The sequence below is a fragment of the Amblyomma americanum genome, chromosome 3 (genome assembly GCF_052857255.1).
Source record: "Amblyomma americanum isolate KBUSLIRL-KWMA chromosome 3, ASM5285725v1, whole genome shotgun sequence".
Lineage (NCBI taxonomy): Eukaryota > Metazoa > Arthropoda > Arachnida > Ixodida > Ixodidae > Amblyomma > Amblyomma americanum.
Window position 1 is genome coordinate 52012665 of NC_135499.1, and position 25878 is coordinate 52038542.

A 25878-nucleotide genomic window follows, 5' to 3' on the forward strand; every position below is an offset into this window, starting at 1 on the left:
GGGTCTATCTGGCGCTACTTCCGCGCAAGTGTGGCCCTTGGAACCTAGAGGCTGCGACAAGATGTGGATTTGTTTGCACAGAAGTGCACCACCCGAGCGCTCTACACAAGGTTGACGCATACTATACAGGGCTATAGCAGGGTCGGCTTTTATTCGGCATATCCTGGCACTTCTGATGCTGATAAAGCTATCAAGATTGTGAGAGGTAAGACCGGTGCTTACTTTTATCATCTACAGATATTTCGATTTTCGCGTATGTCGTCACTGCCTGACTATACTGCTCAAAAGCAGACGGTGTGGCGCGGGAATTTGGACCAACCCTGTACATGGATGGAGGCTGAAAGGACTCTGGCGTGTGTTTCCGCAACCCAGCCAGTGCAAATGGTCTGTACAAAGCTGAACACTCAGCCGCATCGACGCAGATGACACCCGGCGCCTGCTTATATTTCCGATGGAGAACCAAAGCGCTGACCGTCCCTCTACCCTTGAGGTGTACAGGATGCATGTTCTCCGAAAGAGGTTTAATGGTGAGCGGTTTCCTGACTGGCGTGGGTGCCGTCTTTTTGTTTTGGTTCTATATTTCCGACTAGTGTACCGAGGATACTTCTGTCTGTTTTAGTTTTCGTGATGCGTTTTAGTTTTAGCCATCTGTGCAGTGATGTGGGCCGCGCGGAGTACCTCTAGTGCTATATGAATGCCGAGTTAGCTGGAGAATGGGACCTTTCCTTCACTCAGGTTTCACCTTCTCCATTCCCTCATGGTACGGTTGAGGTGCACCCCACGCAGAAATCAGGCACTCACTGCACTTTTCACTTCACCAAAGCAAACTTTTTGCGCGATAGGATAGAGAGCCCGTTCAGGCGCTTTAAGTGGACTCCTGCTATACCCAGCGGAATAAATTAAACGAAAATATCCCAGCCGAACGCAGGATTTGAACCCTCACCAGCGTAAACAGATATGTACCGCTGGTCGGCACTTCGGACCGCTACGCCATTGCATTGTTTATTGATGCGAAAGCATTTGGTGCCTCATGAGGTGGCGTGGACAGGAAGTGTGGACAGACAGTGTGTGTCCTCATCAATTGTCGATCATCTAGTAAGAGAGTAGTTATAAGTTGTAATGATAAATAATGATTGAATGGAAAGTTTAAATGCCCGAATTACTAAATAAAATAGTTATTAAAATAATAAGGTAATTAATTTTGCTAATTACAACGAGTAATTCACGAAATTGGTGGATTACTAGTAATTTCTCCGGAACTGAACGAACTGTAAAACAGTAATGAAATTAGTCGATTAATAATTAATACCATAATTATTGATAATAATTCATTAATGATAGCATTTAATAACGAATTATCAATTGTTAATAAATTGATATCTAATCAGTCAACAATAATAACAGCAGTGCTGCACCAGTGTAGGAAGAACAGAGAACATATTTTCCGCGGTTCTAGTGACAGATATAAACCCTGCCGGTTACTTTCAGCCTAAAAGAGATATCTCTCAAAATACACTGTATGTTAAAAATACTGCAGTCCGTACAGTACAAATAATATGTGTCGACGCACCAGAGGTGTCAAGTTTATCTCAAAGGGCGCAGCTGGCATTTTCAGAACATCATTTCGTGCATCATTCACGCAATACATCTGCGATCATTCCGTGCATACTGTCCACGCAATACAGAAAGATAATTCTGTGCATATTGAGTGCACGCAATCTAATGCATGCACGATGTACCAAACAATCGTAAATAATTGAAAAAAAAATTGTTCAGTAATTATGTAAACGCGTCAATGCAAACCACTCTCACGCAGTGGTCATCACTGTCCACGATAATATACGCGACACGAATAGAATTCCGTTAACATGCAATTGGATAATCAGTTCGCACAATGTGCCGACTGATCTGTGGACTAAACACGATGACTGCTTCATCAACAACAGTGACTAAATCATAGTTCATGATTCACGGCATTGTAATGAATGATGGCTCCCGAGAAAGCGAGCGCAGGTAGGCGTTCCCGTCGTATGCGTGCGGGTCTCACTGCACTCTTCGCGATTTCTACCGTCACGAGTACAAAACCAACCACCAACGTAGTGGTCGCAGCACCAGCATCACTAAGACATGAATGAACGTGACGCCAAAGTATCTGTAACCGGCGCCACAAAGCAGGAGACAGCGCACGTGATAACGCGACTGACGGAGTTTGCGAAACACGCAAAGGATGTGGGGAGGAGGAGGAGGTAAACTTTATTAAAGAAAAGGTCTTTGGCGCGGGTTGGGGTGACGTTCCCCTCCCCGCGGTGGGCACCTCTTCTAGGCCGGACGCCAGGTGGCCGACCGACAGCGACCTCTTCGGCCCGCTCCGTGACTCGGAGTTGAACCTCCGGGTCCGAGCTGAGCAGCGCGGCCTCCCACTGCGATTGGGTAGAGAGCTGCAGACTGTTGGACGGCTTGTCTTGAGGACATGAGTATAGGATGGGGGGGTGTGTCTGCCTTATGGTGCCCACAGAGAGAGCAGATGGGGCTGAACTGCTCTGGGAACCATATGGAGTACATGTACGGATTAAAGAAAGTGTTTGTTTGGAGCTGCCGCCAACTGACTTGTTGTGTTTTACTTAGAGATCTATGTGGGTCTGGGAAGATTTGCCTTTCTTTCTTGAAGTGGGTAGTAATTTCTTTGTAGGTCGTCATTCGCTCCTTGGCCGACCTGAGCTCGGGGTAACGCACCTCCCGGTTAACTACGAATCCTCTGGCAAATTGGTGCGCCGCCTCGTTTCCAGGATGGCCCGAATGGGTGGGGACCCAGATCAATGTGATCTGGCGGGTATTGGAGATTTTTTGTAATATATTGATGGCTGCTGAGTGAGCCCTTCCTTTGCAAAAATTTCGAATTGCGGTTTTAGAGTCGCTGATGAAGTATTTGGCAGTGGTGGAGGTAATTGCTAAAGCTATGGCAGCTTCTTCGGCCTCCTCCGGAAATTTTGTTTTATCGATTGTCGCCGATACGACGGGAGAACCTCGATGATCGACAACTGCCAGGGAAAAGGCGTCTCTGTCCGCGTGTTCTGCCACGTCCACATGCGCCGTGTCTTTCTGAACTGAAAATCTTTCGTGAAGTTTTTGTGCCCTAGCCTTTCTTCTGTCTGTATCATAGTGTGGATTCATGTTTTTGGGCAGAGCATGGACTATTAAGTGTTCGTGCACAAGTCTTGGAATTGGCAAGGTGTGTGCACGGATTCCTTCTTATTTTATTCCTGCCTTCTTTAGGATGAAACGTCCCGTTTCAGTGCCTGATAGTCTTTCGTATTGTGCGGTGAGGTGTGCTTCCATCATTTCCGCTAAGGTGTTATGAATTCCTAACTGTATTAGTTTTTCATTTGGGGTATGACGAGGGAGGTTCAGCGCAATTTTGTAGGATTGTCGAATTAGAGAATCCACTTCGTCCCTTTCTCTGACAGTGAGGGTGACGTATGGTGTGCAGTAGATGACTGCTAAGAACGAAGGCCTGGATTAGTTTCCTGGTCTCGGCTTCTTTAACTCCTCCTCGCCTATTCGCGATGCGTTTGATGAGGAAGGAGATTTGGTTGACGGTGTTTCTCAGCTTCTTAACTAGTGTGTCGTTTTTTCGGTTTGACTGTATCAGCATTCCCAAGATTCTTAGTGCTTCCACTTCTGCGATGGCTGCCCCTTCCGCGTATATTTTGATCTCAGACGCTTTATTTTTTTTGACGCTTTGGGTGTAGGATGAGGAGTTCAGATTGTTGTGGGGAACACGCAAGTCCCGCGGCTCGTGCCTCCTCTACTACTACATCTGCCGCTTGTTGTAGCGTATCTTGTATCGTGCCGATACTACCCTTGGTGGTCCAAAGGGTGATATCGTCCGCGTACAAGGAGTGTTCTAGGTCTGGAATTTTGGCGAGTTGGCGTGCCATTTTGATGAGGGTTATATTGAATAAGAAGGGGGAGAGGACCGATCCTTGCGGCGTTCCTCTGTCTCCTAAAGCGAAGGTGTCGGATTTGATTGTGCCAATTTGAATGTTAGCCGTTCTATCGGAGAGAAAGTCCTTGATGTAGTTAAACGTTTTTTCGCCTACATTCAACGGTGAAAGGGAATCTAGGATTGCTTTGTGTTTGACGTTTTCAAATGCTTTGGTTAAATCTAGAGCTAGGATTGCCCTTGTGCTCCTTTCTTGCTCCTGAGATAGGACCTCGTTTGCTAGTCTGAGCATCGTATCCTGTGTTGATAAATATGGTCTAAAGCCGACCATAGTGTTTGGATATAAATTCTCTTTGTGCATGTGGGACTGCAGTCTGTCGAGTATGACGTGCTCAATCATTTTATCTAAGCAAGAAGTAAGCGAAATAGGTCTGAGATTTTCGAGCGCGAGCTTTTTGCCTGGTTTTGGAGTGAATTTAACGATGGCGTGTTTCCAGGACGCTGGGAGTTTTCCTTCCCTCCAACATCCGGTCGCAAAGTCCGTGAGGGCTGTGATGGAAGCGTCGTCTAGGTTTCTGGGTGTCTTATTGTTAATGCAGTCCTCTCCCGGAGCGGATGTCGTGCGTATCTTAAGGAGGGCTGCTCTTATTTCCGCCATCGTTATCTCGGCGTCCAGGATGGGGTTAGGTTGTCCTTTATAATCAGGTAGGGACTGCGTCTCTCGGGTTTTGCAGAAGTATTTCTGCTGGAGCGTGTATATAATATCTTGATCCGTGCCTGGGTCTGTATTTAGAATTCTGGTGATTTCCTTTTGAGTCGTAGCTTTGTTCGATTCCGGATCAAGGAGATGCCGCAGAAGATTCCACGCCTCGCTCGTGCCTAGACTGCCATTTATATTTTCGCAGATATGGTTCCACTGCTGTCTCGCGAGTTCTGCGGAGTTTGTGTTGAATTTCTTCCGTGAGTGTGACTATCCTATCTCTAAGCTTTTTGTTGTATTTTTGCTTAAGCCATCTTTTTTCTAGGCTTTGCCTTGCCTCCCACATGTGTGTGAGGCGGCTGTCAATCATACTTACGCCTAGGTCATGCACTACGTCTTTAGTGGCTTTTCCCACGTCTGATAGGAGGGTTTGTGTCCACTGTGCTAGGTCTGCGATCGGTTCCTGATTTTGGTCACGCATCGTCCTAAATTTGTCCCACTCAGTGATTCTGTTTTTTCTGGGTTGGGGTTTGAGATTGCCAATGACGATTTTTGACATTATGATATAATGGCCACTTCCCAGATTTTGTCTGGTGTTGCTCCAGCTTAAGTGTGGGAGATTTTTGCCCATCGTGAGGTCCGGGCACGTGTCCCTGTTCACGCTGTTGCCTATCCTGGTAGGCTGCATGGGGTCCGTATATTGGGTTTGCCCTCTTTGCTGGATAAAATCCATTAGGGCCGTGCCTTTCCTGGATATTGTTGCGTGTCCCCATTGCACGTGTTGAGCGTTGATTTCGCCCACAATTAGGATTGGGTTTTGGCCTGCAATTTGTAGGGCTTTGAGTTTAGCGGCTTTCGCTGGTCCAGCCTGTGCCCTGGGGTGGCTTTATGCGTTAAGTATGAACAGAGAAGAGGAGTTTCTTTTGCTAGGTAGAATTTCGATTAACATACAATCGAGCTCTACGTCTTCAATCTCGTGGTTAACCACGGTAAGGTTTCTATGTACCATTGTAGTGGTTAATGGCTGTTCTGCGATGTGACATGGCGGAACTGCCCGGTACCCTGGCAGTTTTAGTCGAGACATTCTGGGTTCTTGGATCGCAATTATGTCAGGTAATTCGAATTGCGATTGAGTGTGTAACTGCAGATGTGCTTTTTTGTTGCGCATAGACCTGCAGTTCCACTGCCAAATTGTTATGGTTTTAGGATTGGCCATTTTGCCGAGATTGATCGATTGGCGCCCCTTGAGCTGACGCGGGAAGGCGACGTAAAATTTCCTGTAAAACGGTGTCGAATACTCCAAACTTGTGATTTACATCCTGTATGTGTTGTTCGAGGCTTTGTGTTAAATTGTCAACTCTTTGGGTTAGATTATCGAGTTTCTGGCCGTGCTGTTCCACTTTTTGTTCGAGTTTTGGGACTCTATCTTCCAGTGAGGTATTTCTTACGTCAGCTACTGCTCGTTTTTTGCGAGGTGTTTCTTCCTTGCTTACTACGCTTACTGGTGTTTCGACTGATGCGGCCACAGTAGTTTTCATTTCTATGACCTCCGGCATTGGGAGTGGTTTTGGAAGAGGGTCCTTAGATTTTGCAGGGGCTTTTAGTTTACTATTTTCCTGTTCCAAGTGTTTAATGCGGTCCGTGAGCATTTGAATGTGGTGGAGTGCCTGATCGAGTTTAGACTGTAATGACTGCAGCTCCATCCCCTTTCCGTGAGAGGCCACTCCCGCCCAGTTCACCTGTTTCGGTCCGGGACTCTGAGTCCAGCTGCTGGTGCCGTTGCCACCTCCGCTGCGACTGCTGCTGCGTCCTTTGCAGCTGCAGCTGCGTCCGCTGTCCAAGGACTGGAAGGAGCTCGAGCGGTCCTTCCTTCGGGTGGATGGTGGGTCGTCGCAGGTCCGGGATTTGGATCTTGACTGGTGCTCTGATGTTTTCGTTCGGGGTCGTTGAAATCGTTTCTTGCAACTCTTATCGCCTTTGCGGTGCCCTCCTCCGCAGACAATGCAAACTGGGTCGCAGATTTCTTCCTTTAGGTGCTGGTTGCCGCAGTACAGGCACCGTTATTGCGGTGGCTCCGGACATACGTCTCTTCTGTGTCCGACTCTTCTGCAGTTCGTGCACGCCACTACTTTCGGAATGAAGGGGTAGACTGAGTACAGGACTCCGAAGTAGACGATGCTATCTGGTAGTTCATCCGCGTCGAAGTGGAGCAGAAGGGACTGCGATGTTCTTCCCATGGTTCGTGCTTGTACTATGTCAGGGTTTCTTTTGCGGAATTTTGTCATCATTTCTTGTGGAGTTTCGCCATCGTAAGCCCGATAGATGATGACTTGCAGGGCCCTGTCCGGAGGGGCGATGTACGACGTCATGACGACGTCTTTGCCTTCTAACTTGATTTGCTTGACTGCGACGTAGCGTAGTGCGTTTGCCTGCACCGGCGTCGATATGGTGAAAACATTTTTTGCAGAATTTGTTCGAGATTGGTCTTTATCAGCCTCGGTCGCGGTGATGCCGGTCGCTGTCGCGATCGCGTGCCTGATAGACTTCTCGGTGTAGAGCGTGAAGACGACGCCACCCGTTGGTCTGTAGATGATTTTATAGTCCTCCTCCGGGAGTCGGGGGAGCGGTTTCTTAGGATGCAGTGGAGGGAGAGGTTGCGCCTGCGGCTTCTCGGTCTGCTTATTTGGCTTCTGAGCTGTTGATGACTCAGCTTTGGGGTTCTTATTGCGGTAGAAAACAATCGTTTTCCAATCGGTCGTATTGAATTCGACTGGGGAGGCGTTAGTACCAACTACGGCGTACTCCATGACTGCCGCCGAGGCGTTCGCGCCGCGCTAGGCCTGGCGTTCGGGTAAGTTAGGGCGCCGGGGCGACGCTGGCTTGAGAACGTCGGAGCTCGGTCGCCCGAGCTCCGATTTGCTTAAAAGAGGTCTTTAAAGGAGCCTTATACACTCACGCTTGTCCGTGTGTCGGCGTCGGCGTATCCTGGTGTTTTCTTTTGCAGCAGGTGCTCGAACACGGAGCCCAAACGAAGCCCATGCGTCGCCGTTGGCCCCCTAGCGGGCAATCAAAGGATGTGGGGTGGCTGCAACCGCCGCGCGGTTCAAATTCATAAAGGATAGAGAGAAAGAAGGATCTTTTATCTTTTCGGAACCTTCTTACGGTTATATTTGCTCTTTGCTGCAGACGCTAGCGCCAATTCGACCTTCAGTTAAGTTCATAGCGGTTGTCGGTGCCGTCACAGCTTCAGTGGAGGTTTCTCCACTTAGGCGGGAAAGTTGCTCGCGATTTCCTCCCCTTGTCTCCCGTCAATGTGGCACGAGCACTTCGCTAAAGCATGGTCTGTCGATGGTTATCCCTCGCTTTCTCTCGAGCTTCTTATTTTTGACGCTCAGGCTCACACTTTTATAAAGATTTTCTGTGTTGGCAAAGAAAACGCCAACTACGTTTCACGCTACAGTAAAATTGGCCACCTTACGTGGCCTTATGGAGGAAAAATGCTAAGGCGCCCGTGTGCTGTGCGATGTCAGTGCACGTTAAAGATTCCCTGGTGGTCGAAATTATTCCGGAGTCCTCCACTATGGCACCTGTTTCTTCTTTTCTTCCACTCCCTTTTTTATCCCTTCCCTTACGGCGCGGTTCAGGTGTCCAACGATATATGAGGCTGATACTGCGCCATTTCCTTTCCACAAAAACCAATTAATATTATTATCAATATTACGTGAAAACTAGCGACCGGGTTCGAACCCGACCGTGGCGGCTGTGTTTTTATGGAGGAAAAACGCTAAGGCGCCCGTGTGCTGTGCGATGTCAGTGCACGTTAAAGATCCCCAGGTGGTCGAAATTATTCCGGAGCCCTCCACTACGGACCTATTTGTTCCTCTCTTCTTTCACTCCCTCCTTTATCCCTTCCCTTACGGCGCGGTTCAGGTGTCCAACGATATATGAGACAGATACTGCGCCATTTCCTTTCCACCAAAAACCAATTATTATTATTATTATTGAAAACTAGCGCGAATTATGCAATGTGCATTGGATTTACCACCGTACAACAGCATTATAGTTGTAGTTGCCTAAAATAACAGTTTGTCTTCATATATGCGCCCGCAAGAATTGTTATCTGGATGGTTCGGCGGCCTGAAAAGTGCACCCATTCTACCTCCCTAACACATAGTATTTAATTCTTCAGCAGCTGCGTTTTCCTGTATGCGAGGCAGCACGTTCAGCTCCAACGCACATGGGCGAAGCGCGTCGAGAGGGCTGGGCATAAACATGACGGGCGCCATAGTAGACGACGCTGTAGTCACCACCCTATTAGAGGGCGCGCGCATCGAGGCACCCTACTTTTTTTAGACTGACTCGATTATACTTTTCTTGCCGTCACTATAGTTGCAACTTGATCAAATTTCGTCTTGCATGTGTACCCGCGTGATCTCTTAGGATTGACTAGCTCACGGATAGAAGATTATGAAAACAACGATGTCCAAAGCATACGGCAATAGAACGCGGTTTACCATGCGGGATGCTCTACTGGGGTGATGGCGCTGCTTTTTTTTTTTCAGGTCACGTGCCGAGAATTTAACAAAAGCTGCGCCATCATCGCGGCCTTACATCCCGTGGATTTAACTGCGGATCTCTCGTGCGTGCCTTGGATGCCATCCCATATAGGGAATGCTAATCATGCCTGAAGCAGCTTTTATGGTCTGTGCAGGGTAAACTGTAAGTTCGTTTCGTTGCGTGGAGGGCAGATTTTTGCTGGGAAGACTAAATAACTATCATGAAGATGTCAAACTTTCCTAACATTGATAAAATGCCTTAAACTGGCTGTAATGCAATATGGCCCGTCTCAATTGTATTTCAGCAGCCGAACTCAATATCATTGCTGATGAAAATATGCTAATAATTTTTAACATGAATCGTCGATGAACCAACATTAAAACAGAGGAAATACACATATTTCTTGAATCTTCCAAAGCCATGTTGCATGTAGTTATGTTCTCATAAACAAGTTATCATGTATGGCCTGACTTTAGAAATTGGTGGTTGCATCAACTTTGTTGTAAACAGAACTGATGGTCGAGAAGGCGGAGTGGCAATGCACCTTCTTAATATAATTGAAGCAATGGAAATAGAAAATTTACTGCAAATACAGCAGATTGCGCAATACTTATCAAAGGAGATAAAAATGTGTACTCCGATGGGAACTTGGCCAACTTTATTGAGCTTTTGGGAAAAAAATTCTGAATTAGGTGTCAAACAACCAGTGCGTTTTGTACAAGGGCGGCTACATAAACATGAATGTGCGCAGCATGCCTTGGGTTGAAAAGGAGGTAACTGCCCACTAGATGTATATGGCTCTTTTAGCAAGATCACCATGCCAACACGCATCAAGCATAGCATATCAACGACTACTGGCCTAATATTACAGACGCTGCAGTCTGCTGATTGATATCAGGAACCACCTTCTTGTATTTGATTTTGTAAAGAACGCCGACAGATGTAGCGTTCATGAAGAAAAAATAACTAATTACCACTGTATTTATACGAACACTCTTGAATCCTTTCGGAGCGCCATCTCCAAGGCTGGCTAGCATCAGGTGCTAAATACGATTCCTTCAACAAAGTTTGTTGCGACACCTTATGCAACACTACAGTGGAAAATGAACCCAACTAAATCACATTCTGGGCATCGGTTCTAATAGCTCAGTCACATCTATAAACGAAAACGGAATTGTAGAGACCTTTCGAAAAGAGTCAAAAACTTTTTTGTCAACGTCACAAAAAACCTGCACTGCTTCACAGACACTTGAAGTGAATATGCTTATCCCTCGCCCAACTTGCGGAATTATTTATTCATTGTCCCTGCAACTGAAAACAAGATATTCACCTTGGTTAAAAATTTTAGGTCTAACAAGGAGAAGGGCGTATACATGGGTTTCAAATAAATTTAAGTCTTTCAGCTAAGTCATTGACATGTTAGCTCCAATGCCGTTACTCGCCTAAAACCTTTCCCTTTCTACAGGTGCATTCCCAAAGCAAATGCAAATAGATAATCTTATTGGAGTATACATAGGTGGCAAAATATCTGATTTCTATTCTTCCGCTACTGTAAGGCCTTGAAAAAATAATCTACTCCAGAATTAACTGCTTTTTTAGAAGCACACGGTCCTCTACGACTGCCGGATTGGCTTTGGGCAAAAGAGATAGAGCTTTGGACAAAAACGATTGACTAAAATGGCACGGTTGCAGCAGAAGAAAATTACAATAAATGCATATTAAATCTACCTTGTGACATATGTAATATGCGTAGATTTTTCCATAGCATTTGACTTATTGCGCCATACCTTGTTAATACTTGACATGAACCATCGTGGCACCAAGGGCACTAGCCTGTCTACTGCGCTCACACCTCATAGATCGCAAGCAAATCGTTTCTAACATGATTTATAACCACATCACAAGTATTTAAAACGCGGCGTCTAGTTCGGAACAAAAATTGAAAATGATTCAGTGTTAGTAAACCCATCGCAGTGGCTCAGTGGTTAGGCGCTCGGCTACTGAGCCGGAGTACCCGGGTTCGTACCTGACCACGGTGACCGCGTTTTGATGGAGGCGGAACGCAAAAAGGCGCCCGTGTGCTGTGCGATGTCACTGCGCGTTGATGATCCCCGGATGGTCGAAATTATTCCGGAGCCCTCCACTACGGCACCTCTTTCTTGCTTTCTTCTCTCAGACCCTCCTTTATCCCTTCCCTTACGGCGCGGTTCAGGTGTCCGTCGATATGTGAGACATTTGCTGCGTCATTTCCTTTGCTCAAAACCAATTTTCAATTTTCCGTTCAGCGTTAGTAATCAATGAGTCCGGGCGGTTGAATTCGCTCTTTAGTAGTTGGAAGAAAGAGCGTTTGAAACTGTCGCTGTGATATAGACGTTCACTAAGCGCATACGCATGCTGGTTCATTTATGCTCGCTTACGTGACAGTGAAAAGTACCTTGATTAGTCGAAATTCATATTAAGAAACTGAAAGAGCAGTTTTGGTTCCGCGTGCTTTGCCCTTGTTAATAATGTTTCGAGCCCAGATATATCAGTTAATTCTGTTGGCGAGTCTCTTTGTTTGCAAAATCTGTGAATAAACCTCAGTTCTTTGTGCTGTATTCGCTATAGCCGTGTAGCCTTGACAGATTTTTTGCATTCTGAGGAAAAGATACTGTGGTAGCACAATTTAGTACATATTTAATCAACTGTGTAAGCAGAGTTTAGTGTCTGCTGGTGAAAGCTGACTACACCTTTCAAGAAAATACAGTTTCCGTAATGCAGTCGAAGTGATGTTGTCGATGTACGTCAACGCTGAAAGGAAGGTCATGCACAACTCCTTCTAATTGAACAACTGTTGATAAGCCGCAATGAAATGCTTGCTGATTAGGCGATAAGTTATTGTACTCTGGAAACTCTTCTATACTTCGTCTCACAAGATGTTTGCAGCACTACGGAAGGTAGAGCTCTTTCGTCCAATCAGGGCTGCAGAAACGCAGAAAATAGTCCCTCGAATATTTGAGGAGTGTATGACTATTAATCAAAACAATAAGCATTGCAACTAAAAACATGATTTGGACAGGTATATTTAAATGGTAGGGAGTGTTTCAATCACTGGTGAAATTATCAGACAAAGCCCGTACGGACACAGCTCTGCGGAGGCCTGCTGCGAGGTAGTGATGCGTCGCCACTTTCCAACATGGCGTCGGACGAGTCTGTTGTGTCTCCTGTGTGCTCTACAACGACAGTGCGCTGTTTCCCCTAGCAGGCGGAGCAGGTGGCTTTAAATGTTCTTGAAGCGCTTCGCGTCGAGTGCGGGGGCAGTTGGAGTACAAATGCGCTCATCAAGAGGACGGCAAAACTCACGCAGGTGAGCGAGAGAACGCTTTACAAGTGGACAACGGAGACGTTGAACGCGGGCCGAGTGTTGTCACCGAAGAAGCGTGCTGGCGGAAGAGGCCGCGAGCGGACGAAGAAGCTGGACGATTTTGACCTGAGCGTGTTGCGAAGGGTGGTACACACCTTTTTCCAGAGAGGGGAAATTCCAACTATCGCGAAGGTGGTTGCGCATTTCGAAGAGGACGAAACGCTACCGACCGTGTCCGCAGCGACAATGCAGAGGATGTTGAAGAAACTTGGCTTCCGATATAAGAAGCGCTCTCGGAATGCGATGTTAATCGAAGCGACGCACATTGTGCAGTGTCGCCGCCGGTACCTGCGCCAGATAGCGGAGCTGCGACGCCAGGGTAGGCCTATTTTCTTCACCGACGAAACGTGGGTTAACGCCGGCCACACGCGAAGTCGAGTGTGGACTGACTGCACCATCCAATCTGCACACCAAGCGCATCGATCCGGACTGTCGACTGGTCTACAAAACCCCAGTGGCAAAGGTGGCAGGCTTATTTTGACGCATTGCGGTAGTGAGCAAGGTTTTGTCGAAGGCGCAGCGGAAGTTTTCCGAGCGAAGAAAAACTCGGGCGATTACCACGAGGAAATGAACGGGGAACACTACGAAAACTGGTTCTCCAGGAGACTTCTCCCACTACTACCACCCGGCAGCGTTATAGTGGTGGACAACGCGCCATATCATTCTGTGAATCAGGATAAAGTGCCGCGGATGAGTAGCCTCAAAAAGGACATACAGGCTTGGCTGTCCGGGAAAGGTGTCGCGTGGAGCAGCGGCATGGTGAAGGCCGAACTCATGCAGCTTGTCAGCAATGTGAACACAGGTGGGGAGCAATACCGTGTCGACTGCATTGCTAAAGCTGCTGGCCATCTAGTTGTGCGCCTGCCACCGTACCACTGCCAACTGAACCCGATAGAGCTTGTCTGGAGCGACGTCAAGGGTTTCGTGGCCAGCCAAAACAAGACGTTTAAGCTCCAAGACGTCGAGCCTCTGGTTTGGCAAGGCATCACGCAAGTGACTGTTGAGAAATAGAAGAATTACGTGCAGCATATTATCAGTGAGGAAGATGTGATGAGAAAACTGGACCACATCATCGACGATGTTGTTGACGAGGGACCGGCCATTGTTGTCAACCTGGAGGACGACACAACAAGCAGTGCTGAATTCAGTTGTTATGAGGACGATGAGATGATCGAACCCGTTTAACGTGCGTTGCCTCTCGCGCAGCACATGGGCTTGTTTTGCATTTCGCCACCATCGACACTCGGCTGCCTCGGCACGCTGGAGTAAATAAATTTATATGCACATGACACGATTACTGAAATTTACTGCGACGCGACAACAGAGGAACTGATGAGAACAGTACCCTGGTTGTCTCATATATATCGGTGGACACCCGAACCGCGCAGTAAAGGAAGGGATAAAGGAGGGAGGGAAAGAAGAAAGACAATATCTCGGTGGACACCCGAACCGCATCGTAAAGGAAGAGATAAAGGAGGGAAAGAAGCGAGAGAAAACTGAAAATTGAAAGTTGGATTTTGAGGAAAGGCGCGGCGCTGCGCGGTGGAACACCTGTGGCTTGGTGCTACTATAAATAGAGGTAGAAAGAAGCCACCTGGACATCAGGTGGTTCGAGCCACAGGCGCGTAGGAACACACTAATGTAGTGCGCGCCATCCTGATTGGACGAGAGAGCTGTACCTTTCGACAAACATCTTGTGAGACGGAGTATAGGTATTTTGATTTTATATGTGCTAGCTTGTACTTTACGTTCGGTACTGCGAAGGAAAGATAACCGCTGGTCCTTAAGGGTAACAGAGTGGATTCCAAGAGAAGGCAAGCGTAGCAGGGGCTGGCACAAGGTTAGGTGGGTGGATGAGATTAGGAAGTCTGCAGGAATAGCATGTGCGCAGCTGGCATAAAACAGGGTTAATAGGAGAGACATGGGAGGGGTCTTTGCCCTGCAGTGGGTGTAGTCAGGCTGATGATGATGACCAGTGAATGATACCGGCTTGAAGTTTGAAACGAAAGAAGTGTTGCCTTATTCATGAATCGGTAATACCTTGGTGATTTTCGAGCCACCTGGTGGTATGTAAATTCTAAGAGATTAACGATAGATTAGAACTGGGTATTTTTTGCAGGGTGCGGCATATCATTTTAAAAATGCAAGGTATAACATGAAAACAGTAAAACCAAACGAAAGAAACCATTATTCGTGTTTGCTCTGATAAAGTTTTCTTCAACTGGTAGATAAAGAGGTATTATTTTTGCTGGCGCTAAAGTGGTTCCAGAGCGTTGCGGTTTATTCATGAGGAAAATAGAACGTGTATCCTAAATGTAGTGCTGTTTGGCCTGTTTTAATTTTTTGCATATGCCAGCCTCCTTGTTTTAAGTGTGGTTGCCTCTTTGGACATGATGTTCTCCCTAAGGCGCTTTACTCCATTTTTTGCTTGGATCCCGTCCCATGTAATGCAAGGATATGTCCTTTTGCCGTTAAGAATTTGTGGACTCTAAAGAATGGTATAATAAATATTGTACCCTTCTTGCAATGTTACAATGCTTGCAATGTTTTCCGCAGTCACCCTGCCGAATGCGAGTTCAAAAATTTAGAAGAACGGTTTATTTTTAAGGGAAATAAAAATTCCGTTTTATATTATTCAATTTTTGAACGCTGCAAGCAAAAGGTAAGCACGCGGTGTAGGAGGCTGCGACGATGGCGGTTTTGTCTAGGACAGCAGGAAGCGAAATTAAATTTTAATATTTGGGGCTTTAACGAGCCGGAGCGACAAATTCGCTGTGAAAGACGCCGTCGTGCAAGGTTGGACAATAATTTCAACAACCGAGGGATTCAATAACATGCGCTGGCATCGCATAGCACACTGGAGCCTTCTGCCCTACGCCGCGGCAGGAGCTGAACTCGGGAGTTTCAGGTGCTCGGGCTTAGTAGACGAGCGCCGTTGCTACTAAGACACCTGGGTGGGTTAGCTTAAGTCCGGGGCGGTTGACCGGCTGCGGCGCAAACTAACCAGCTTCGGAGCGAGAAGAGTAGCTGAACGGTCTGTGCTGTAGCCAGTTAAAATTCCGCTTTAGAATGAAGATTTTTTTTTCCCGTTGGATATCATTCGCACCGAAAGTTTCGGAACATTCTTGATAAGTTCCCCCTCGCGTTCGGCGTCAGGATCTCCCTCACACTAAGCCTCATGTTCGGATGGTGCTCGTCTCTACTGCCCGAGAGTTGGAGCTAAATAGATTTCATGATTTTTTTTCTAGGAACACTACTGAAAAGCACCAGATCAATTTTAATTTCGGACAGCACATGGGTGTCTTCTATTTAGCCTCCAACAAAGCACAGCCGCTCCTTTCGACTTCACTTTGCGCGCTGAAAGTGTCCGCTTTAAGATGAAAGCATTCGTATAACAATAGCTAAGTATATAAGCAATGCGTTGAGCTCCGTTGCAAAGAAAACGAAAGCCCCATTGCACAGTCCATGGGACATCCTGAAGCCAACATAACTAAAAGAGCAAAATGCAGGAAGGCTGGTTGCTCGTCAGAAAAAACCGCATGAACAAGGGAGGGGGGAGAGCCTCTTGGTCCTTAGGCACCGTTTCGACAAAAGGACTCGTCTTCGTAAGGGCAAGTCGTTAATCATTGGCGGAGTTTAAATAGGGCCTTCACTCAGAGGATAAAACCCTCATAATGGTCAGGACGGTGTGATGTGGAAAAGGTGTTAGCATGGGGTGGATGAACTTGAAAATCTTGTACAGGCAGGATGGCTGCTAAAGATGAACAGTTCAGCTGCAAAACTTTGATAAAGGAATACGCCAACTCCGCAGAAAGGAATCCGAAGTGTCGTCACGGTGGAGAGATAGCGAACGCGGGCTTGCAAGACTTTGTGTGCACGAATGAGGAGCTGTGAGGGGTGGCATGGCACCACTGATAGGGTGGACCTGGCAAAACTAGGAGAAAGCAATTAAGGAGCACGCCGGACGAAATACGGGGGGACAGTAAATGATAAAAAAGTTAGAATAAGAGCAAAGAATTAAAGGGGGGGGGGGGAGATTAGTGTGCAGCCAAAGTCCCCTGAGAAATGATAGCAGGAAGTGCAGAACATAAGGTAAAAGTACAAAAGTGTACAAGGTAAAAATAAAAGACAAAAAGAAAGGAAACAATAAAAAATTACCTAGACCATACGGAAGAGGAGGGACTATGGTGAAAGTAATGATAAAGAGGCGATATGAAGTATGAGGGAAGGGCTGGCCTAATCTGTTTTTTTCTCTTGTAGTGTTCATTTTTCTCTGACCAGGCAGGTGCAAGAGCTAGCTTTATTAAGATTTACTTCAGCGCCAGAATATGATCGAGAAATTCCAAAGTTTCCTTCGGATATCTTTAATTTGGGAATATCTCACTGTGTTTTCTATGTTTGCAGATTGAAGCCTGATTTCATACTGATTAGATTAAGTTCATGAACATTCTGGCCACTTTGGCGAAAATGCTAAAAAGCTGCCTTTCCAACGTTCTTTTCTGTGTCTGCCAGGTGGTCATCTAGTCTCGCGCTCATTGGTTGTCCAGTTTCTCCTATATATTTTGTCTCACAGAAGATGCACTGAAATATGTAGATAACATCAGATGGCGCGCAGTTAGGCAACTTTTACCCCGAGACCCAAGACTGAAAGAGGGTCTGGCTCACTGGTCACTCTTCAACGTTACGAACCCACGACAAAGTAACTGCGGTAAAGGTGGCCAGGGCTGCGTGTTGGAATCCCATGTGGCCTCAGTGAGACATGGTACCAATCACACTGTTCTGCCGCTAGGTAGTTTTTCAGACTTGCCATAACAGCTCTTCTATTGGACCTCTTAAGCTTTGTAGCTCCCAGTCCCTTCCCAAGTGGAGTCTACTGGCACATGCTGCATTAACGGATTCCGTTCTCTGTCACTCTCCACATAGGTGACCAAGAAAGGCAACCCGCTGCTGATGCTCATGGAACCGGCGCTGCCGGCTCTCAAGTACATGCTGCCGCTGATGGCGCTGCTCGCACTGCCCGAGCTGCTGAGCACGGCGCTGACGAGTCTCCGTGGCATGGCAGCGCTGAACGCGGGGTCATACGTGGTCCAGGCCCGGCGCCGGGGTCGCAGGGGCGTCCTGGATGGCCGCAGGGCGGGAGCGGGAGCCCCGAGCGCTGTCGACTTCGTGGAGGGCGCACAGCAGATGATGGCGCTCCTGGCACGGCTCGACGAGGCCGTGCAGCGCTACGGCCAGCAGGAGGCCGCCTGCCAACTCAAGGCCATGTGCGAGTTCCACCGGGCAGGCATGAGCCCCGAGGCGGGAACCGTGGCTAAGAACATCATATCCATGCTGAAGTAAGTGGTGCACGGGAGGAGGATGAAAGGACCGGCTCTCAAGAGCTGCAAACTAGTACGTGTGAGAAAACGCGTAGAAACGGAGCTACGCACAATAGAAACAATAGCAATTATAAACTAGCATTGTATAAGTCCTGCGGACGGGTTAAATTTTTGTGTGCAAACTTGCAACTACACAAGGAAAACAACACAAAACCTTCTATATACCCAATAGCAAGCCTCAGCCGGTATATCAGTGGTCTCGCCTAAAATCGACTGAGGATTCAGGGGCAGAATATCGCTCCACTTAAGCCATTTTTCGCCGCTAACTCTCTCAGAAGGAGCGAAGGAGAAGAGGGGGCTAGTATGGTCACGTGTTCGAAGCGCACGAAGATACTGGGGCGGGCGTATTTTTCCCTGTGTTGTCTCTTGTGCCTGCATCGTGTACTTCCATTTGCCAGTCTTTGCGCGGTTTCCTTCCGTTATCACATAGAAACGTCAATATCATGCGACAGGGCTGTTCCTTTGCTGCAAGCGCTTACGAGGCTAGGACCACTATCTTAAGCCAAAATCTAAAGGCAGTAATGCAGGGTCACTTTCAAAGGCCAAAATGTGTTGCAAACACTGGTGTCAACAGTCGGCTGCATTCTGAGTTGTCATTTTAAAGAACGTAGGTTCAATATGCCTAGAACAGATATGCCTTAAATATGCCTTAAATATGTTTTCAATCTTTTAAACTTTCTGCTTCCGTTGCTTCAGGATTGTTTTTGTTTTGCCGGAAAAAATAATATGCCGACTTTGCTGGTGGTGCCTCTGAGGGGACGCGGGGAACTGTAAAGGTTGAAGGTAAAGGTAATTTAAGGTATGGCTGTTAGCACCTTGGTTGTGTTGGTTATAACTTTTCACGGTTGCAGCTGTCCGAGAGTCCTTCCTCCCAGCATGAGAAAATGGCACCGCAGAAGACGGCAAGCGTTAGAGTCTACAGCTCATTTGGGCTTTCCTAGAGAAAACTACAAGGGCATCGTATGGAATTAACGTTGATGAGACGTTTTATGCCCGGTCTAGTCGGAAATGAATATTAGCGTTCCATAATGCAAGGTTAACAAAAAGAGCTCATAGGCTAGCAAGTGTTACCCCGGACCGATGGCCGTATTCACTAACCCGCATGGCACGCAAGCATGGTTGACGACCGACTCGACTCTTGGTTAACAAGGCGAATGCCTTATATAATTCGTTAGCAGCGAAACCCGGCGTCGTTGTCGGCGTCCAGGAAAAGTGGTCCAGAAAAACCAAGATGATGTTATCAGTAAAGAATTGTTCCGAAGGTGCGGGGAACTGAACTGAGCATCTTCAGATTGCGAGGTGAGCGCGCAATCGATAGGCCGCAATACCACGCTGTTTCTTGGCGGCTAAAGGTGCACCTAGTGTATGCGTTGCCTTGCGATTGTATGCTAATGAGTGGGTGTTTCATTATAAAGGCGGTAAAACAATATAAATTAACAAATTATTGATTTGGCCTCCAAAACACGTAAGAATATAGTCTTAAATGTCGTCTGCAATTTTTTTACTCCTTGTGTGTGGCTTAGGCCATTGCTGTACATGCAGCGGATAGCCACGAATTCCTCTTGTGCGTAATAACTCGGTTTAGCTGTTTCCTATTACATGTGACCATAGTAGGGCTTTATGAATGCGGCGAGGTAGCATTATCTTTAACAGATGAAACACAAACGGGTCGATTGGAAAGGATAGTGGTTGCATTCAGCAGTACTTCAATTAATCACCGGTGAAAATTAAATAGGTATACACACGTGGATTTTCTTAATACACTATGTCAAGGGTTATGAATGGCGGACTACAACTAGCGAAGATCTTTCTAGGCTCGCTGGATAAAGAGAGAAATAAGCATCAGCCGGTTTTGCTTGCGGGCCTTGCGTGAAGCGGCGTGTGGAGAAAGGTAGGATTTTAATGCGCATGCCTGACGTATGCATAGCAACACAGGCTTACCAGGCAGCGAGGCGGTAGTCGCTGAAATGACGATACTGAAGCAGATTTTCTGGAGAGTCACTGAATTAGAGTGCAGATTTCTGGATCATAAGCGCGTCTCGGAGCTCTGCAGAGGATGCAGGCATGCGGCAAGGAAAAGGTTCGAAGAAGGAGCAGAGATGTGCATATTGCCATTTCAGTTTTAAAAACTATTGCTGCCCTTCTGAGGCGCCCTCTATACTCTATGCTCTCGCATTCAACCCGCCCCCCCCCCCTCCCCCGTCCCGAGAGGGGGTGGGAATGCATTTGGTTTATTTCCAAGAAGTTAGTACATGCATCCCTTAACCCTGTTTATGCTCTTAGGTTGAGGAATGCAAGGAATGGCCAAGGTATTTTCGCAACTTCTATCCTGGAAAAAAGCGCATGTGTGGTGAAAATGCTCCTCTGAAATCGGAGGTCGACGCGGGGATGCGCAGCAAATAGCGATATATAAAAACACGCCGCTCTTTATGCCCTTTATGTGCAGGTATTCCGTCGTCGTCCCTCGTTTTACGTGTGCGATAGTTGCGCACTTGCTATAAGGTGTGCGGTTCCCTCATTCAATGGAATGCCACTTCTGACGCAGGGCGGACAGTCGCGTGGAGAGGTCAGCCATGCCAGAGGAGCAGAAAGCCGCTCTTCAGGACTTTCTCAAGGCCGCCCAAAATGGACTGCACCACCGGAACTGCACGCGCATCTACAACGACTGCCACGAGACCACCACCTAGCCGACACTATAGCTAGCTAATCGAACGTCGAAATGCTGCGCATTTTTTTTTCATTTCCTCCCCGAATCAGCACATGCCAAGATCTCGGGCTTCAGCGGGCATGTCACACGGCTTTCTTGAGACCAAGGTGACCTCAGAGTGTTCCCTGTGTCGCCATGCCGGCGCGTCAGCTGAAAGTAACAGTTGAATAGCGTGTGAGCCGAATGAATGGCACATTTGTCCAACTGAAATCGCATATCTGGCGTGACGGCACCCGGCATTCCACCGCGTTCGTTTGTGTTCATTGCAAAAGAAAAAAAAACGGGAGAGAATATCCTGTTGCCCGTGACTGGAAGGCATGTGGCAAGCACGCACTAAGACAAAGAAGTCATGCAGACTTGATAAAGGCGCCGCTAATGACGCAGCAACCTGCTTACATCACCTAGCATTCCATACATGGTGACATTAGAGATAGGTCAATCAGGTTATCGCCGAGGGTTGTGTTCGTTAGCGTCACACGTCAGCCATAAAACTGTTTAAACCTTTGGGGAGACGACGCGCAGTTTGAGCAACTATCCGCGCTAGGGACCGGGTAAGTTAGCGCGTCGAAGGCGACGGGAGATGGGAAAAAGTTTGATCCCGCACCGTCGCGTTGGCATTAACCAGCGCGAAAAAAAACCAGCTGTAGCCACTGCTCCAGTGAAACACAGTGACCGACTTCAGCCCATCTAGTTGGCTTTCCACGCTTAGCACATGTCGGTCGTCTCAAGCAGTGCCGTATCTTTTCTTCAGGGTACCCTTTTACGGTGACACTAGCGTCTCGTTCCTTGAACCTGGTAACATGTTGTGGACAAAGACGCAACATGCTAGCAAGGAAAACTATCCATGTGTCTTGTCTCGTACTTCGCTTCTCATCATTCAAGGCCCTAAATATTTGTCACCTCAGGAGCGCTGCAGTCGTTCTACAAACAAAATAATGGTGACAACGCGTAGCCGCGGACCTACTTCCATAGACGTATATGCTGCTGCATTGCTTTGCGGGAGGAACTAGTGTGTCGCAATGATGGACCGTGTTACTTACAGCTACAAGTCCTAATTTTCTTTCCAGTTTGTCTCCGCGGTGCGTGAACGTATTTCAGAAATGGATGGTCAAGAAATATCTGTGTTAACCTTTCTTTTGAAGAAATTTCATCGTGAAACGGTGTTTTCAAATATTCATAGTCGTCGTGAGCCTGCATTATTAAGGATACCCGCCCATTGCACGATCAGTGGCCGCTGTTTGCAGCGGTTCCTCTCCTGTTTCATTATTTGGCCCCTCTTCTATTTGTAGCTACCAGTTCTGACGACACGGCTGAAATTACAGTGCGATATGAGTCGCCAGCTCAGTTCAGTTCAGAGAAGGGAAGAACCAGTACCGAAAAGGCAAAAGCGGGATTTGTGCGCGGAACAGCAAGGGAAGCGATACTGGAGGCTGAATCATCTTTCCTTGGTCTCAGCTGAGGGGAAGATAAATAATAAGCAAATGCAGCTGGGTCGGCATGCACTATTATGACCAATATGAGAAGGAACACGGGGGCGCTTGTCCGATACCCTCGAACTTTACTTGTAGCGATACGAGGAGGCAGCCCTCAGAAACAAAGTGGAAAGGGAGGTGCGTTCTTTCAGTTCTCACAAACAGACAACGCAGCAGAACCCTTTCCATTTTGTTTCTGAATGCCGCCCCCACGTATCGCTACAAGTAGGACTCGATGCTACCAGGCACGCGCTCCCCTGTTCCCGCTCGTATTGCTCATGATAGCAACACACTAATACAAGAAAGAGATATGTTTGGTAGCAGCATATTCATTCGCTGGTCTACGTAGCTGGTGTATGCGGGTCAACATGAAGTACCGGCGGTATCGCAGAGTCCTAATTAGAATCGAGTACATGCATCTAGGGATTTATTAATGCTCACCTCTAAACCGGTACAGCTGGACGTTTCAAGGTCGCTCGTATATCCGCCTTCTGATTACATGCAAGCGCGCCGCCATACTGATTGTTTCCATATATAAGCATTGCGGGAATTATTCCGAACAACACCCCAAAAGATACTCCGTTCGATTCCAACAACCTGGCAAAGCACAAGTTTCGAACACACAAATGAGTAGCAAGTCATATCTTCGCGTCTTCGCCTACTCTAAATCTGCTAAATTACAGGAGGAGCAACCGTTCAGTATCCATGCTGCCTTTTAAATGTCATAAAAGGGGCTCTCATCTGCGAGCGCTCCGCAGCTCACCATCGAGAGCTTAGGCACGTTGCGCCGTGGAGATGTTAATGCACAGTCTAGCAGCAGCTACGCTCGTGTTATGTGGCTTCTACAGACGGGATCATTGCAGCACTCGAGCACGTGTCCACGCTACGCAGATTGTTGTCACTGGAACGACATATGGCGCCGACAGGTAGCGCAGCGGGTAGCGTGGGGGCACGCAGGCTTGTTCCCTTTAAAACGGGTGCCCTCTATGCCTGCATAGCCGTTTCTCCACATAGGTTTGTTCCTGCAGTCGAGCATGGGTTGTCCGGTGCGCTCTCATGGTTGCGCTGAGCCATCCACCCCCTCTCTCTAGACAGGTCCATCTCTGCGCATAGGCCTCAGGCCGCACAGGAGAGGGTTATTCAGAGAGATTTGGGAGAGGTCTTTGTCGTACAATTGACGTAGTTCGAACTATCCAACAGCGTGTCGCCTGCCCCATCACGGTCCTGTTATCTGTGAACCAGTGCCTGCGCAAGTGAGTGTTCAATGAACACTTCATGCAGTTGTGGTTCATCTTACCGAGACAAATGCCGCAAACAGAGATTACTGGAATTTATGTCCCTTCTATAAATCTCTTTAGAAAACCATCTCACAATGCCATAATTACAAATGTTCGCCCTTTCTGATATAATTATAATTATTGAGAGATCGAGTGTGAATCCAAATAAAAACATCGCTACAAACTCTTAATGGATTAGTTCTCAACAGCGTGGTAACATCGAGATGGCGCTGTCTAATCGGAGAGCTAGCAGGATTAGGACGCTCCAGTTATTGGTCACCGTAGGGGCTACGCCTGCGCACCGCATGACGTCGGACGCGCTATTCTTTTACTTACGCATACTGTTTTTCTAGTAGTGTTTTCACATATGCCTCAATGAAGCCTGAATCATATCTAAGACACGCACGAGAAATTCCAGCCTGCCAGATCATTTGTCACGCACAAAATATGTTCAGTACGTTCAGGGTTACTTGAGGCTGAATGCGGCATAAGTCTAATGCGCGTCATCCACCTACTTTCCCTCGGTACATGCTTTTCACTGTGGCTCTCAAGACTGTACCATTTCCACACGAGTGCCCTCGAATCCACGCCCGTGACGTACCAAACCTTAATAAAAAATTTCCTCAATTAGACGCCGCAATTTCTATTTTATACCCCTTTTCTCTGCAGGACCTTGAAAACTCCAGTACTTAAAAACAGTGAGAAAATTTTTGTTTGTAAAAATCTCTGAAACACCGTAAAAATTCACTTAACGCCACATTTTACTGCTAGAATTTTATAAAGAAATAGGAAGTTCTCTGCATATAACATCACTGATACGAAAGTAGGAAAGTGATGTCTTCAAGTAAGTTTCCAATCGCGCTGAAAGGCTATTTGCCGCGAAGCAATCAGGCCATGTTGGCAATGATGCGTGCTTTCGTGCACTCCAGACATCGCTTGCCAAGGAGCTGTCTTTCACGAGAAGGAACTGTGCTGTTGGACGGTAAATGTCTTCGAATTAGCTACACTGCTTTAGCTCGACGCGAACTGTACTGATATATTTCTCTTACAAGATCTTGAGGTTATTTTTATCTTGCAGTCCACGCAAACTCTATGTCCTAAACTCTGTCCACCATTTGCTTAGTCATCATTACAACATCTTGTAGAGGGCAGGTTCCCTACGTGATATATTTTCACCATTTTATCTTCTCTTTGTTTTCTCAAAACTCTAACGAGCGAGTGTCAGGCACATGTTAGGATCAGTTTTGATGTTCTTCATTAGCTGAATATTCACCAAGAGGCTGCCACGCAGATAAGTTGACGAAGGTAGCGGTTTATTTAGCGCTAACAATCATTGACCGTGGCCATCACTCCTACCAAGGCTTACTTACTCATCCCTAGGGGTGCATAATTTTCCGGCATGTTGGAAAGTATCAGCGGCGCTAAGAACAAAGTAATCTGCATTCATCCCTCTGATTTAGTTTTCTGTATTGTGGGTTATCTTGTGCATAATGGAAGTAGAAAAGGGCAAGGCAGCATATTTATAAACGAGCGACTTTAGCTTCATGATGACATCGGTCGTTTTATAAGGAGACATCTTCAAATCTCCAACGGTAATCTTAATCATTCTGCTCAGTGACAGTTACTTACACCATATCAGTAACATTTCGTCCGAGCAGAAAATGCCATGGCCATGTAGTCCAGTAGCCCTCGTGAAAGCACTGCTTTCACAATTACGCGTGGGCATTGAGTGCTCCACGTGCTTCTGCAAGCGACGGAAAATGATTAGTGCATCAATAAAGATTTCACTGCCTACTTCGCCCTTTCTGTCACTCATCACGCTAACCTTGTAAATATTATTCTTGCCTAGAGGTCCTAAGCTGGTTAACCTCGTCGAAATAAAAATCGATTGAAACACATGCTTGTGTGTGATCATTTTCGCGGGAGTCTTTAGCAAAACGGAACATATAGCGCTACGACACCAGGACGAACAGAGACAGAGACAACACGAGCGCCAACTTTCAACTGAAGTTTATTCATTGCATGTGAAGTTCTTATACATGCTGAATATCGCAGAAATACTACCAGACTATCATGCCCTGAGTCACCACATAGCACGCACTTACTTTTTATTTACATCATCAAGGAATTCAATTTTTCTTTCAGAGCGAGATAGATGCTGCACTAACACATTTATCTTTCAATTTTCCTATGTGTCTGGCTTCATCATCATCATCATCATCATTTATTTTCCCTTAAAGGCCCCAATGGGGCATTACATAAGGGGGGGGGGGGGGGGGGACAAATGGTAATAACGGGTCACAAAGATAGAACACAAATATAAATGGCAAGCACAAATAAACACAGTAAACGCATTGAAATTACCAAATCTCACGTGTTAGTTGCTGTTTATTTTAAATACTTATGGTTTGGCATTCTTTGAAAACTAGATGGCACCCCAG

General features: G+C 46.9%; 1 protein-coding gene across 1 annotated transcript in view; it reads left to right on the forward strand.

Moving 5' to 3' along the window:
- LOC144124589 (uncharacterized) overlaps window positions 1-25335 on the forward strand; it is a 94540-nt gene extending 69205 nt beyond the window's left edge. The window contains exons 3-4 of the mRNA XM_077657370.1: window positions 17527-17939; window positions 20527-25335. Coding sequence (XP_077513496.1) covers window positions 17527-17939; window positions 20527-20668 — 555 coding nt within the window. The 3' untranslated portion in view covers window positions 20669-25335. The remainder of the gene's footprint in view (window positions 1-17526; window positions 17940-20526) is intronic.
- Window positions 25336-25878: the final 543 nt, after the last annotated feature.